Consider the following 14536-nt stretch of genomic DNA (forward strand, 5'->3'; position numbering starts at 1 on the left):
GAATTTCTCTTTATCTATGAATGATTCATTAGACATGGTAAAAATAAAATTGAACTTGAAAATAATACAAAATTGAAAACCTTTTTTTTTTTTTTGCTTTGTATATCTTCCTTAGCCATGTCTCATTTTTAAACTTCAGCCTTTTCTGTCAATGAAAAAATAAGTATTCTGTCCTACTTAACATCATGATTATATATATATATATATATCATCATCATCATCATCATCGTTTAACGTCTGCTTTCCATGTTAGCATGGATTGGACGATTTGACTGAGGACTGGTGAAACCAGGTGGCTACACCAGGCTCCAATCTGATTTGGCAGAGTTTCTACAGCTGGATGCCCTTCCTAACGCCAACCACTCATAGAGTGTAGTGGGTGCTTTTACGTGCCACCGGCATGAAGGCCAGTCAAGCGGTATATATATATATATATATATATATATATAGCCCACAGATGAGATCCAGAGATCCTCAATATAGAAGACACATCGTAGTGCTCAAGTATACATACTTTGTATTTCATATCTGAACTATTATATTTAATATAATTAATGTGTATATATATATATATATATATATATATATATGTTGTTGTACTTGGGGATGGTCATATTGCCAGTTTAGCCAATAAAAACACACGCACTGTATATTTGGTGTTAATTTGCTTCAGCTTTATATTACATTAATCTTAATCTTATTTCGGCCAGAGTTCTTTCGTAACACTTCTGTGACCTCATCAGTGGTCCTTTGTTTCCTTCTTTCTTATGTGTGTCTCACCTTGCTAACTATCAGCCATTTTGTATTTTGTATTCCTATTGTATGTGTCTACGCATGCATGTCCTTCAACGTGTCTATGTCTTTTGTAAGTGTATGTGTGTGTATGGGGAGTGTCTGTATCACCTATATTCTCTGTTAATACGTGTTCGTTTGTATTTGTTTTTATTTATTTATTTGTTCATGTGTGTGTGTGTTTTTTTTGTTATCTACTGTTTTTTTTTTTGTGTTTAATTAAATTTTGTTAACGTATGTAGTATTTAATTCCATTTGTTTATCTATGTATTGTATTATATTTTGTTCATATTATTATTGGTTTATGGGTAACATGTTGTCACATTCAGGCTAGGTTTCTCTTCTATTATGTGTGTAGCTTCAGTAATTTGTCTAAGTGCTGCATCACTGCTATGTGTAGATAAGATTTTAATCTCTGTTGTTGATTGAGCCTCTATGTTCTTGCTCAGCGTGCTGGTACAGAACTGATGAGTTCTTCCCTTCCTTAAGTTCCCTCCAATGTTCGTTTGCCCACTCCCCTATGCTCCTTGCTGTTTCGCCTACATATGTCATTGTCTTATTTCTGCATCGTCCCTCTGTACATCTTATACTATAGACCACATTTCTGGTTTTGCAGTTCGTTTGTGGGCTAAATCTACATACGATACAGTTCCTATCAGTGCAGGGGGTTCTACTGAAAGGGTATGTTCTACTGATAAGGGATTTAATAGGGTTGCCTGGCCTTTCAACAACCTTAATTCTTAGCTTAAGTTTGTCTAGGGCCCTTCTAAAGCGGTACACCAGTTCGCCTCTAGGGGTGGTGTCGACGAACATGACGCTCTGGTACTTGTGGCTATCGTACCATGAGCTTGCCTTCCCTATTTTCTTCTTAGTCCTTTCTATGGTGTTCCATGATTTGCTCCTATAGAGTGGGCAACTCCCATTCCTATCGTTGCGTTTGATTGTTTCAAACTTCTTCATAGCTCCTTTGTATACCCTGATCCTTTCTTTATGGCTGTAACCTGAGAACTGCATGCGGTGGACGAATTGTTGTATATGTATATGTTGTATATATATATATATATATATATATATATATATATATATATATATATATATATGTATGTATGTATGTATGTATATATATATATATATAAAATTCAATTTTGCTTTTAACCTTTCAGAAATAAATAATAAGAGTTAAAAATTAAAACCCCAACTATTTCCTTTACTATATTTTTGGTACATGGTCAGACAATTTTATTTGTTTATACAGGGTGTCCACAAAGTCTGGGTACATGGAGATTAACACATACTTTAAGAAATTATTATTTCTTATATTTAATTGTTTATGATATGATTTCATTTACTCCATGTACCCAGACTTTGTGGACACCCTGTATTATAGCCATACTACTTACCTTTTAGAGAAGGCAAAAGAAAAATAGATAACAAAAAAAATGAAAAGAAATGAACTAATATATTAGTTGACTTTTCCATCCAAAGAGTTTTTGAACTCTGTATTTATGTGCTATAAGGCAACAAGCTGGCAGAATTGTTAGTTTGCTGGGCAAAATGCTTAACAGCATTTTGTCCATCTTCACATTCTAAGTTCAAATTCCTCTGAGGTCGATTTGCTTTTCTTCCTTTTTGGGATTGATAAAATAAGTAATAAGTGCCTTTGAACACTGGGGTCGATTTAATCAATTTAACCCCTCTCCCCACAAACTTACTGGTCCTCTACCAAAATTTAATACTGATATTTACATGTTATTATTCATAGCTTTATCTACTTGGAAATTCCGCCATTAAAAACGATTTATTTCATGTTCCTCAAAGATTTTAATTTCTTATGGTATAAACAAAATATTTTACTATACTACAGTAGACAACACTATTTAAAGGCTAATTTCTCTTAAATTCCTTTTTTGCTAATATATGTTAGCAAAAAATTATTCTTATATATATATGCAAAAATAAAATGCTAACAAACAAACAAAGCAAAAGAAAAAGAACCCCAGCGAATTGAGTCCTTAAAATCTCCCTTTCTATGGCATTTGGTCATATTTTTCAATGCCTCTCTGTTTACATGAGGGAAGATGTTTTTTTCTGTATTGCCTCCAACAGGCATTACTCTCATGGCTAATATTGCGACTATTGTACTACAATTGCAGATACACTGTGTAAAAATCTGGACCTTGCAGTTCCAGACACATTGCAGAAAAGTGACCCTGACCGAGCTTCTTCAAGTAAGTAACCAAACGTATTCTGTTGTACTCCACCAACTATGCACCTCTGTATCAAAAGAAAATACCTTCAGATAAAGTAACTAGCACAATGGCACTACATCTGTGCATCACAGCATCTTCTATATAACAATATACTCTTATAACTGCATATGATACTTTTTGCTTCTTAAACATTTATATATATATATGTGTGTGTGTGTGTGTGTGTGTGAGTAAAAATAAATACAAAAAAAGGAGGTTTTGTATGATCGTGTATAGAGGAATATATTATTTTATTAAAAGAGTTCCAACTCTGTCTGTTTTTTATGTTTTATTTATATTCTTGTAAAATTAATGTGGGATGTAGAATATGGAATATATAATATAAAAATGGATGGTACAATGAAATGAAGTATTGAATGTCTTATTGAATATATGGAATATGTCTTATTGAATATATGAAATATTGAGTGTTCAATATAAAGGATTAAATATATAAAGCCTTTATACAGAACACTCAATATTTCATATATTCAATAAGACATATTCCATATATTCAATAAAACATTCAATACTTCATTTCATTGTACCATCCATTTTTATATTATATATTATATATTCCATATTCTACATCCCACATTAATTTTACAAGAATATAAATAAAACATAAAAAACAGACAGAGTTGGAACTCTTTTAATAAAATAATATATATATATATATATATATATATATATATAAACACACACACACGAGTGAGTGAACAAATGAAAAGAAAGGGCACTCAACACACTTAGTAGGAGTTACATGTATTATTTAAAACAGTTTGATTTGGTCCTGTGCTTTTCCGAGTTTCGCAGACCCCCTAACTGGAGCTCGATTCCTTCAGGCTCCCTTTAAGGGCCTGTGAAACTTGAAGTAGCATGGGACCAAATCAAACTGTTTAAAATAAATAAATAAATATATATATATATATATATATATATATATATATATAATAATAATAATATTGGGGACAAAATCCAAAATTACAGGTAAAAACTCAATTTTCATCAATGAGTTCATGAACCTTGGTTCTTTTCCCTAAAACTATATATATATATATATATATATATATATATATATATAAAATTGTAAAACTGACACCTCACATATGGTTATTCGAGTATCATATTTCTGAACCCCAGACTGGACATGAAGTGTAATATAAGTGATTTTGTTATTCAAAATAAAGAGAAAAGTGTATAGAGAAAAGTAAATAAAAATAGGTGAAAAAGAAAGAAAAGAAAAATCATGCATTTTCATAATGAGTGAAGTGTGTATGAAGGGGAAAGAGAAGCTTCTGTATGTTTACGTGCTGGCTGATGTTTGGAAATAAAACTAAAAGTGAGTGAAGGATAAATTCTCTAAGTTGCATGGTTGATCTTCATGTTTGCTCCAGTCACACATGTTTCAGTGAAAATTTCAAGACGATGTAACTAACTATTACAGATGATATGCTCTTGTACTTTTGTTTACATGAAACCTGCTATTTATATATAGATAAAAGTGTCTGTCAAAAATTAATATTCAAAAAATTCTAAATAAGGTAAGAAAATGAAACTAAGATTTGAATGCTATATGTAATACACTTTATGTTCAACAGTCTCACAACTCTGTCAGTCCATGGAGGAACAATGTCTGACGGGAAGATATTAAAACATTATATTCAATATTGTTGAGGCATTTAGTTAAACATCTCTTTATTTCTGCTACTTCACTATTTTAATTTAAGTAATATCAGCTTAAACTGTTGAAACATTTACTATGGCCATAGTTTAGACATATTTAGTAAAGATCATGTTCTTCAAGAATTTGGGCCTAAAAATCTTCTGACAAATATTCTTTAAGATTTTGTCCTTGCAATTAGTAGATCAGAACTGTGAACGAAATTTGAATAACTATACATAAGATGCCAACTTCTGCAGTCAGTAGCATTCTGCTTTTAGTACAGAGTACTCTTTTACTTCTCTGATCTGTACTAATACACTTAAATACGCATATATACGAGGAGGTACCCATAAGTAACCAGAATCGTTTTCTGTGGAACAAACCAGTTTTAGTTCAGGCTTTCGCCACTAGAAGCCTTTTGACGTGACCTTCAGGTATCAGTCTGCTGACTGGCAATGCCAGTTGGAGTTGTACTGCCATGTGGTGTGTCTTTGTTTTGCAGTGCTTCTCCCCTGTTCATTGATTTTTGCGATGGTTGACACGAAGGAACAGCATACTTCCATGGAATTCCGATTTCTGCTAGGGAAAACAGTAGCCGAAACAGTTGTCATACTTCAAACAACTTTCAAGGATGCTACTATGAACAAAACACAAGCTTATGAGTGGTTTTCACTCTTTAGTTATTTCATTGGGGGTATTTAACCCTGGTATTTACCATATTGATTTCATCCACAGATATTTGCTGTAATCTTGTGAGATGGTCTTGAATTGAAATGAAACAATTGTAAATTGAAGTACTAAAATGACTTGCTCACTTCATGATTCTCATTTGTCGTATGTGTTTATATATGATGGTACATGTATAAATATGAAGATGGTTCTCCAATTTCTTGCTGAACAACCTGCATGCAAATGATTTGTTTATAGTGACCAAATGTATGTGGCGTACATTATCTCACTCCCTCCATCAAATTGATGTTACCTGAACAGGTGTACAGCATACCTTACATCAAATGTTGAAGTGGCTGCAAAACAATATGAGATGAAGTGTTTTACTCAATAACACAACATACCACCCAGTCCAGCAACTGAAACCATGATCTTGCCATCATGAATGCGACACCCTAACCACTAGGCCATGTGGCCTCACATGTGCATTTATATATATATATATATATATATATATATATAATAATAATAATAATAATAATAATAATAAGCGCACTCACACATGTCTGTGTTCATGTGTTTGTGTATTATACTTGGGAACCTACATCAGTGACTTAAGGCTCATGAGTTTTGTGCAGATGTTTACTTGTTTCAGTCATTTGAATGTAGCCATGCTGGAATAACCCCTTGAAGGTTTTTAGTTGAACAAATTGACATCAGGACTGTTTTTTTTTTTTTTTTTTTTTTTTTTTAGCCTAGTACTTATTCTGTTGGTCTCTTGCCGAACTGCTAAGTTGTGGGGATGTTAACACACCAACAGTAGTTGCTAAGCAGTGGTGGGGTACAAACACAGACATTAAGACACACACAAACACATACGACAGGCGTCTTTTGGTTGACCCAAGATTATAGACAAAGTGCCACACAGTTTTACTGAACCCGGAACCGCGTGGTTTGGAAGCAAGCTTCTTACCATGTAGCCATGCTTGTAGTTAATTTTTTCCTGAAAGCCCCCAAAAATATGTTACTAGATTTATAGTTTATTGTTAGCATTATTTTTTTTTATACTCCATTCTATTTTAATAGTTGTTTTGTTTTTTTTACCACATTTGTATTATGTGGACAATTGTACAGTGAAGAAAAGTCTGGAAGCTGAGTTTTTAATTTTGTTTTTAAACTTCCTCTATAGGTAAAGAAAATGAAGAGCCTCCTGAGAGTCTGATCTCGTCCGTGTCGGAATCAGCGCTGGTAGATCCTGAGACAGGCAGCACTGAAGAAGACAACCTTTCCCTCCTTCCAACTACGGTGTCACAATCCAGTACAAGTGCATGTGAAGGGCACAGTGATGCAGACACTAGTGACATGGTTGCACCATTTCCCATTCCAGGTGAAGATGAAGTGTTTGAGGAATGGGAACCAGAACCAGAGCCATTTGATCCGTAAGTATTCTTATTTTACTCAACCTCTTCTATTAGCAGAAGAATGGGACAAACAGGTAAATCACAATTTTGCCCTCATCACACAATAAAACTCACACATTAAATGCACCAGTTCTCATCTGATCACTGAAGTTAAGCAACGTCAAGCCCAGTGAGATGGGTGACTGCTTGGGAAACCTCGGTGCTGTAAGCATCTCACACTTTCAATGGTGGTGCCCCAGCATGACTGCAGCTTTGAAGCAGAAACAATTTAAAGATTTAACCCTTTTGATATCAACCTGCCTGAAATTGCTCTTGATTGTGTAGTATCATTAAGAATGAGGTGTTTAATCATGCAATAACCGTTTCTACAGTTCAAACAGTTATATTGTCTAAATTTTGATATTGGATAGCAGAAATAACAGAATGACTGATTATATGCTTCAATGTATCTTCTGTGAGGATATTGTCTTAGTTGTCTTCCAAATACATTCAAAATTTAACTCTTCAATAGTTTTATTTACATTATTTACAATTGACAGATATTTGTCCTCACCTTGTTTGTTGTTAACACAATGTTTCGGTTGATATACCCTCCAGCCTTCATCAGGTGTCTTGGGGAATTTTCGAACCTGGGTTCAATAGTTTTATTTGGTTTTTCATTGCCTTGTTACTATTACTGTTTCAGTGTCTTGTTACTATTACTAATTTGAATGGATACATGTATGTAATGTGTGTGTGTGTGTGTGTGTGCAAGGAGGAAGTCAAAAACTATCCACACCTTTGTCAAAACCTTCTTTTGTTTGGTTACACTTCAATGCTTGCATGCTAAGAGGTAGTACTTTTATTTTTATGCTTACATAACTGAGGTTTGACTTCGATTGCTCTGGTTTTATTTCTTGTGTTACAGAATAAACATGGCCACTTTGCTGGCAGTGTGCACAAAGTAAGAATAGAGATCAGTGATCAGATTTATCTGGTCTAAAAATATGTCAGGGGCTAAAATTCATCACAGGCTTTCAGTACAGTATGGAGACAGGGCTCTACTGTGTATGAGTGTGTATGAGTGGATCAAGCTCAAATCGAAAAGACAGAGTATGGAGTGAAAAAAAAAATTCAAGATTCACCTTCTGCAAAAAAAGTGATGTTAACCATTTTTGGGGGGACTCAGAAGGTCCTATACTGGAACATTACCTGAAAAGGGGCGCTATAGTTACCAGAGTAGGCTACAGTACAATGTTGGCCAACAAACTGAAATCAGTAATTTGCAACAAACACTGCAGTCTATTGTCAAAGCAAGTGATAGTGGTTTGCATGGCAATGCACACCCACACTTGAAACTATTGACAAATTGGGTTTTGATTTGCTGGAACACCCTGATCTTGCCCCTTCTTGACTATCTCTTCGTTGGACTGCTCAGACATGCTTTACAAGGTTGTCTATTTGCTATTGAGGAAGAAGTGTAGAAAGTGATGCATAAATGGCTGTGCAACCAGCCAAAGGACCTTCTCCATTGGAATAAGCAAGCTTGTGGAATGCTGGTAAAAGCAAGGAGACTATATCAAAACATAATGTAATTGTTCAACCTGCTCTTGTTTTTATAAGTCACAGAAACAAGAATGGATATGATTTTTGACTTACCCTTGTGTGTGTGTCTGTATGTATGTATATATATATATATATATATATATATATATATATATATATATACAAAAACCCACCTGTGAGCTTTTTGCTAAGACTGTTAACAGATACTATATATTTTGTAAAATTTTGTTTTATAAAAGTATATATTTAATATATATATATATATATATATATATATATATATATATATATATATATATATAAATGAACACTATCAACCACATATACTGAATGTATTTGCTGGTAGGCTATGATTTGACATGATGGACATTACTCACTCAAAGCACCAGGTGTTAGAACACCTTGAGTATATACGCTGAGTATATGTGGTCGATAATGTTTATTACACTAATGCTGTTTGTATTTCAAACTTGAATGTATGTATATATATATATATATGTATATATATAGATATGTATGTGTGTGTGGAGATTTGTGCACACATGCTTACACATAAGTGTGTGTAAAAGCTACTATATTTTCAATCGCTGTCATCAGTGGTCACTTGTATAATTAATATTGTTATTTTCAGATATCATTTCATCCGTTCACTTCCGCCTCTCACAGATGAACTGCGAGCACGTGCACCAGCACTGCCACTCAAGACCCGCAGTTCGCCAGAGTTCTCTCTTGTTCTCGACTTGGTAAGTGCATCTTCTTTATTCTTTCTCTCATTCACCTCCTCTGTTTCTTTCATGTTCTCATTCACTTTCTTTTTTTTTCTATTCTAATTTTTTCCCTAGCTCCTTCTTCCTCCCCTCCCCTCCCTCTCTTCATGTTTTTCTATCTCTTTTATCCATATTTTTTCCTAATGTATATGTTTTTTCTAATAAAATATAAGTTAGATAAATCTAAATGTTATAATATTTTTCAAGATTTAAAAAAATTTTTAATTTATGAAAGAATTCTTAATTTTTCTGTTCAACTGATTTGTATTATTTAAATTATATATAAAGTTTTTTATTTTTATTCTGTTACAATTTTGTTTTCATATTTTTAATATTGTCTTGTTCAGAATATCTCCTTTAACAAATGTATTGTTTTACATATTTTAAGAAAAATGTAATTACTAAAAGATGGAGAAGATTCATTATCCTAAAACAGTACTATCTAATGTTGTATACTGAGTGGCCTCAGTATACCCAGGTCAATTAGAATGACATAGTTGGGTATTACCATTTGGATGCTGGTGATTTGGCACAGCTAACATGATATTGAACCTGTATTTGGCATTGTTTTTTTTTTTTAGGCAAACATGCACATACATGCAGAAATTTGTATATACAGATAGACATATAGTGAATGAGAGAGAGAAAGAGAAAGAAAGAGATGTCTGTAGCAATCAGAGTCATTTAATATATCTTAGTGTTTCTCCCATGAAGGCACATGGCCCAGTGGTTTGAGCATTGGGCTCACAGTCATAAGGTTGTGAATTTGATTCCCAGACCAGGCTGTGTGTTGTGTTCTTGAGCAAGACACTTTATTTCACGTTGCTCCAGTTCACTCAGTTGTAGAAATGAGTTGCAACGTCACTGGTGCCAAGCTGTATCGGCCTTTGCTTTTCCCTCAGATAACATTACTGGTATGTTGCCAGTACCGCCGGACTGGCCCTCATGCCAGTGGCATGTAAAAAGCACCCACTACACTCTTGGAGTGGTTAGCGTTAGGAATGACATCCGGCTGTAGAAACTCTGCCAGATCAGATTGGAGTCTGGTGTAGCCATCTGGTTTCACCAGTCCTCAGTCAAATCGTCCAACCCATGGTAGCATGGAAAGCGGACGTTAAATGATGATGATGAACATTACTGGTATGTATGGGCAACTGCTGGTCTTCCATAAAGAACCTTCTCTGGACTTGTACCTCAGAGGGTAACTGTCCAGGTGCAGTCTCATGGTCATTCATGACTAAAGGGGGTCCTTTAATGTTTCTCCCTTTCTCTCTGTCTCATTTTTCTGCTCATAGCACCAAAATTCTGTATTTGTTTTATTCTGTTGCAGGATGAAACTCTGGTTCACTGCAGCCTAACTGAGTTGGATGATGCCGCATTCACTTTTCCTGTTTTATTTCAAGACATCACCTACCAGGTATATTTGGGCTGTTGTTGTTTTTTTTTTTAGCCCCAATCCTCCTCATAATCATAATTATTTTCTAAATTGATTTTTAAAAAAAGATATTTTGTATTTATCTAACCTTTCATTTCTATGGTTATTTCAGGTTTTTGTTCGTACAAGACCATTCTTTCGGGAGTTTTTAGAAAGAGTATCACAAGTGTTTGAAGTAATACTGTTTACTGCTTCAAAGAAGGTGTATGCTGATAAACTGATGAATCTATTGGACCCTCATAAAAAGTTAATCAAGTAAGTTCATGTTCAGTGGAGACTGTAGTTCTATTAGTGTTTGTTTTGTGTGCCCCCCCCCCCCACTGATAGAGCACTAAATACCAAACCAAGAGAATATTATCATGTTTGTCATCATTGTACATAACTCACAACATGAGCATTTCATCTAGTTCTGAATAAGTACATTTGATAATCCCTCGTGTAAGATGCTTGGGATGGAAAGTGTTTATTAGGTTTCAGATTTTGGAATAATTGTATATTTATATCTATTAAATACGACAGCTTTGGGCATGAAACCAACTCAGCTCTAACCCTTTAATCTTTCAGATTACTAAATCAAATGTAATGCTTATATATTCACATTATTTTGGATTAATCATACATTATTTCATAGCGTTAAGATTTCGATGATGTGATTGTTTATTTTTAAGAATAACATTGTAGGGTAGGTATGAGAGGTTGGATCTGGCCAATTTGAACATAAAACAAGTAGAATATTTTGGCCGGATATGGCTGCTTTAAATGCTAACGAGTTAAACTTATCTATTTACATTTTGTGATTTGTAGGATTTATGTGATGCTACTTCACTCGGGATTTAATTGGGTTTTGAATTGTTATAAATTTTCCCCCCAATTTCTTGTTGATTATGTGTATTTGGTAGTGTTGGTGCAGTCTTGCAGCTGAGCCATCTGGACTCACTGTTCTCACCACTGAGAGTTCTTGAGTTGCATGTTATTTGGTGACTGCACCAGTACTGGTGCTATGTAAAAAGCACCTAATATCTTGAAGAATTTGCCAATTTTTGTGTTGAACCTTTTCAAGAGTGAAAAGCAGATTGCATGATGCCTGTTTATGTACAACTATGTTACATGGCAGTGAAACATGGGCTTTGACTACAGAGGACTTGCGAAGGCTTGAAAAAATGAAGCCAGCATGCTCCACTGGATGGGTAATGTCAGTGTGCATATAGGACAGAGTGTAAACGATTTAAAAGGAAAACAGAGTATAAGATGCATCAGATGTTGTGTGCAAGAGAGAAGACTGTGCTGGTTTGGTCATGTGATGCATATGGATGAGGATGGTTGTGTAAAGAAAGTACCGAGTTTTAATTGTGAAGGGTACCTGTGGAAGGGGTAGATCCAGGAAGAAGTGGTGAGAAAGGATCTCCGGGTGCTGGGTCTCACTGAGGAAATGATAAGGGACTGAGAGATGTGTACTTGATAAGATGTGTCAAGCTAAGTAAAATCGTTGTCTTCAACACATACAGGGGTGTCCTTTCAGGTATCAGTGCTACTTAAAAAGCATTTGTGCCAGCGCTGCATTAATGCACCCGTGCCAGTGGCATATGAGAAGCACCCAGTACACTCTTTTAATTGGTTGATATTAGAAAGGGCATCCAGTTGTAGAAACCATGCCACAACAGACAGTTGGAGTCTGGACAGCTTTGCTAGCCAGCTCCATATCAAACTGTTCAACTCATGCCAGCATGGAAAGTATATGTTAAATGATGATGATGATTACTCTGTCAAATGTAATGCTTATTTGTTCACATTATTTTGATTTAACCCATTACCTACCAGTGATCTCATATGAGATCACTTAAAACTTACAAATTTCGTAATTTTCTGTCAATATTTACACATATCTAGCCTTTTTGCTATATCTACTAGGTATATTTCTCTGATATTCAAATGAGGTTTGCTAATTTTTCACCCAATATCTCGCTTATTTCTATTTAAAATGTTATTTTGATCATTCCAGCGTGTTTCTAAGGCTGTTTTATGCTTGAAATCAAAGTTTCATAAAAAAAATTCCAGTTAATAGAATTATGGGAGGTAATGGGTTAACCGTGCATTATCTTCTAGCTTCAAGATTTCAGTGATGTAATTGTACATTTTTAGAATGACATTGTAGGATAGGTGTGAGAGGCCAGATCTGGCTGGTCTGAACATAAAACAAATAGAATATTTTGGCTGGATATAGCCAGGTGAACCAATAACATCATACATTCTTGGGTTAAAAAGAAAAAAAATTGCTTTCGTGCAACCTGTAACCAGATTTATATCTATTCATTTCTGTTTTTTCTTTTCTTCTCACTACAAGGCATAGATTGTTCCGAGAACACTGCGTGTGCGTTAATGGCAACTATATTAAAGACCTTACTATACTTGGCCGTGATTTGTCAAAAACCATCATTGTGGATAATTCACCGCAGGCGTTTGGCTATCAGGTAAGCTATAAAATGTGTTATTTTCTACGTGTTGCACCAGTGCTTGTTTTCCAGTACTTTCTCTCTCTCCTATTAACTAAATGTTTCAAATGACTACACTCACACAGAGGCTTTTATGTAGTTTCCATCTACCAAATTCACTCACAAGGCATTGGTCAGTCTGGGACTCTAGTAGAGGACACATGCCCAAGGTGCTACCATGGAACTGAACCCAGAACCACATTGTTACAAAGCAAGCTTCTTAACCACTCAGCCATATTATATATATGTATGTGTGTAGGTATATAAGTATATATGTATGTGTGTGTGTTGGCCAAATAGTTCATAAGTTTGGTTTCAAATCATGAGGTTACAGGTTCATTCTTGAATTTCTTTTTCACAGGCAATTCAAAGTGTTTCCACTCCATACTTTGCATTTCAAATTCTTGCTCAATTCACTCATACATTATGCTGCAGAGTGCCGTTCCCGTATCATATTGAAAACATGTGATGAATTTCTGCCCCTGACACACCTTCAGACTGGATAAATTGGACCACTGATCAGTGTTCTTCCTTGATGCACACTGCCAACAGCTCTGGAACAGGGCAGTTGTCTTCTACCATAGCCTTAAAAAAAACGAAACAAGCCTTGTCAGTAGAATTGGATAGATAGAAATTGTGTGGAAGCCTGTTAAGTGAACTGTGTTTGTAACTCAAAAGACCAGCCTTGTTATGTATATCATACAGGTTATGTTAAGGGCATAAGTGTATGTGACCACTACAAGGTCTAGTTCTTGTTATGGTTGTGCTTCAATGACCCTGAGAAGTTTGCCAGTGAAGCATAAGTACCTGGTAGGGTCTCTCATGCTGGACTGGTCAAAGGATAGAGACCAGACTAAAATGGACTACTTCTTCCGAGAGATAAAAGTGGGTTTGCATAGGGCCAACACTCCCTACATAGAAAAATGCAAAGTTACAGAATCACTGATGACAATTCAGAAACAACAAGACCTGAGAGAGAAAGACATTTTGCCTGGGAAAGACAGCCCAGAGTCAAGAAATATGGAAAAAGTTATTGATAATCTATGCACCATTGAGAGCAAAGAACTTAATTAAGTAATGTTTTTTGGAATACTTAGCCACTTAAACTAATTCATTGAGTAGTAATTCCATTCAATGAACAATTGAAATATTTATCTTTGGTACGGGCAGCGGATATATGTCAGATATGTAGATATGTTTGTGTGCATGCATATGTAATATCAGGGCAGTAACACCAGCAGAGCCATAACTCAAAGATTGAAGAACCAGTAAAAAAAAATGTGTGTGTGTGTGAGTGTATGGTAAAAGAGAAATTTCTAATAAGTTTCCCATTCTCTTTCCATTGTTTTCAGCTTGATAATGGCATCCCAATTGAAAGTTGGTTTATGGAGCGTACTGACCAGGAACTATTGAAACTGCTGCCGTTTCTGGAGAGTCTTGTTGCCATGGTAAGTAGTCATCACTATTATGCTATTATGCATTTATTATACAAGTTGAGTTAAG

At 34.9% G+C, this 14536-nt stretch overlaps 1 protein-coding gene across 4 annotated transcripts in view; it reads left to right on the plus strand.

The window, feature by feature from the left end:
* The window catches only part of LOC106869924 (CTD small phosphatase-like protein 3), an 81789-nt gene that overhangs the window by 65784 nt on the left and 1469 nt on the right, over positions 1–14536 (plus strand). For all 4 annotated transcript variants that reach the window (XM_089365918.1, XM_089365919.1, XM_089365920.1 and 1 more), the window contains 7 exons: positions 2946–3020; positions 6566–6815; positions 8974–9085; positions 10440–10526; positions 10657–10799; positions 12886–13012; positions 14386–14481. In XM_089365918.1, the coding sequence (XP_089222044.1) occupies positions 2946–3020; positions 6566–6815; positions 8974–9085; positions 10440–10526; positions 10657–10799; positions 12886–13012; positions 14386–14481 (890 nt within the window). The remainder of the gene's footprint in view (positions 1–2945; positions 3021–6565; positions 6816–8973; positions 9086–10439; positions 10527–10656; positions 10800–12885; positions 13013–14385; positions 14482–14536) is intronic.

This window comes from Octopus bimaculoides, chromosome 18 (assembly GCF_046866305.1).
Source record: "Octopus bimaculoides isolate indiv1 chromosome 18, ASM4686630v1, whole genome shotgun sequence".
NCBI lineage: Eukaryota > Metazoa > Mollusca > Cephalopoda > Octopoda > Octopodidae > Octopus > Octopus bimaculoides.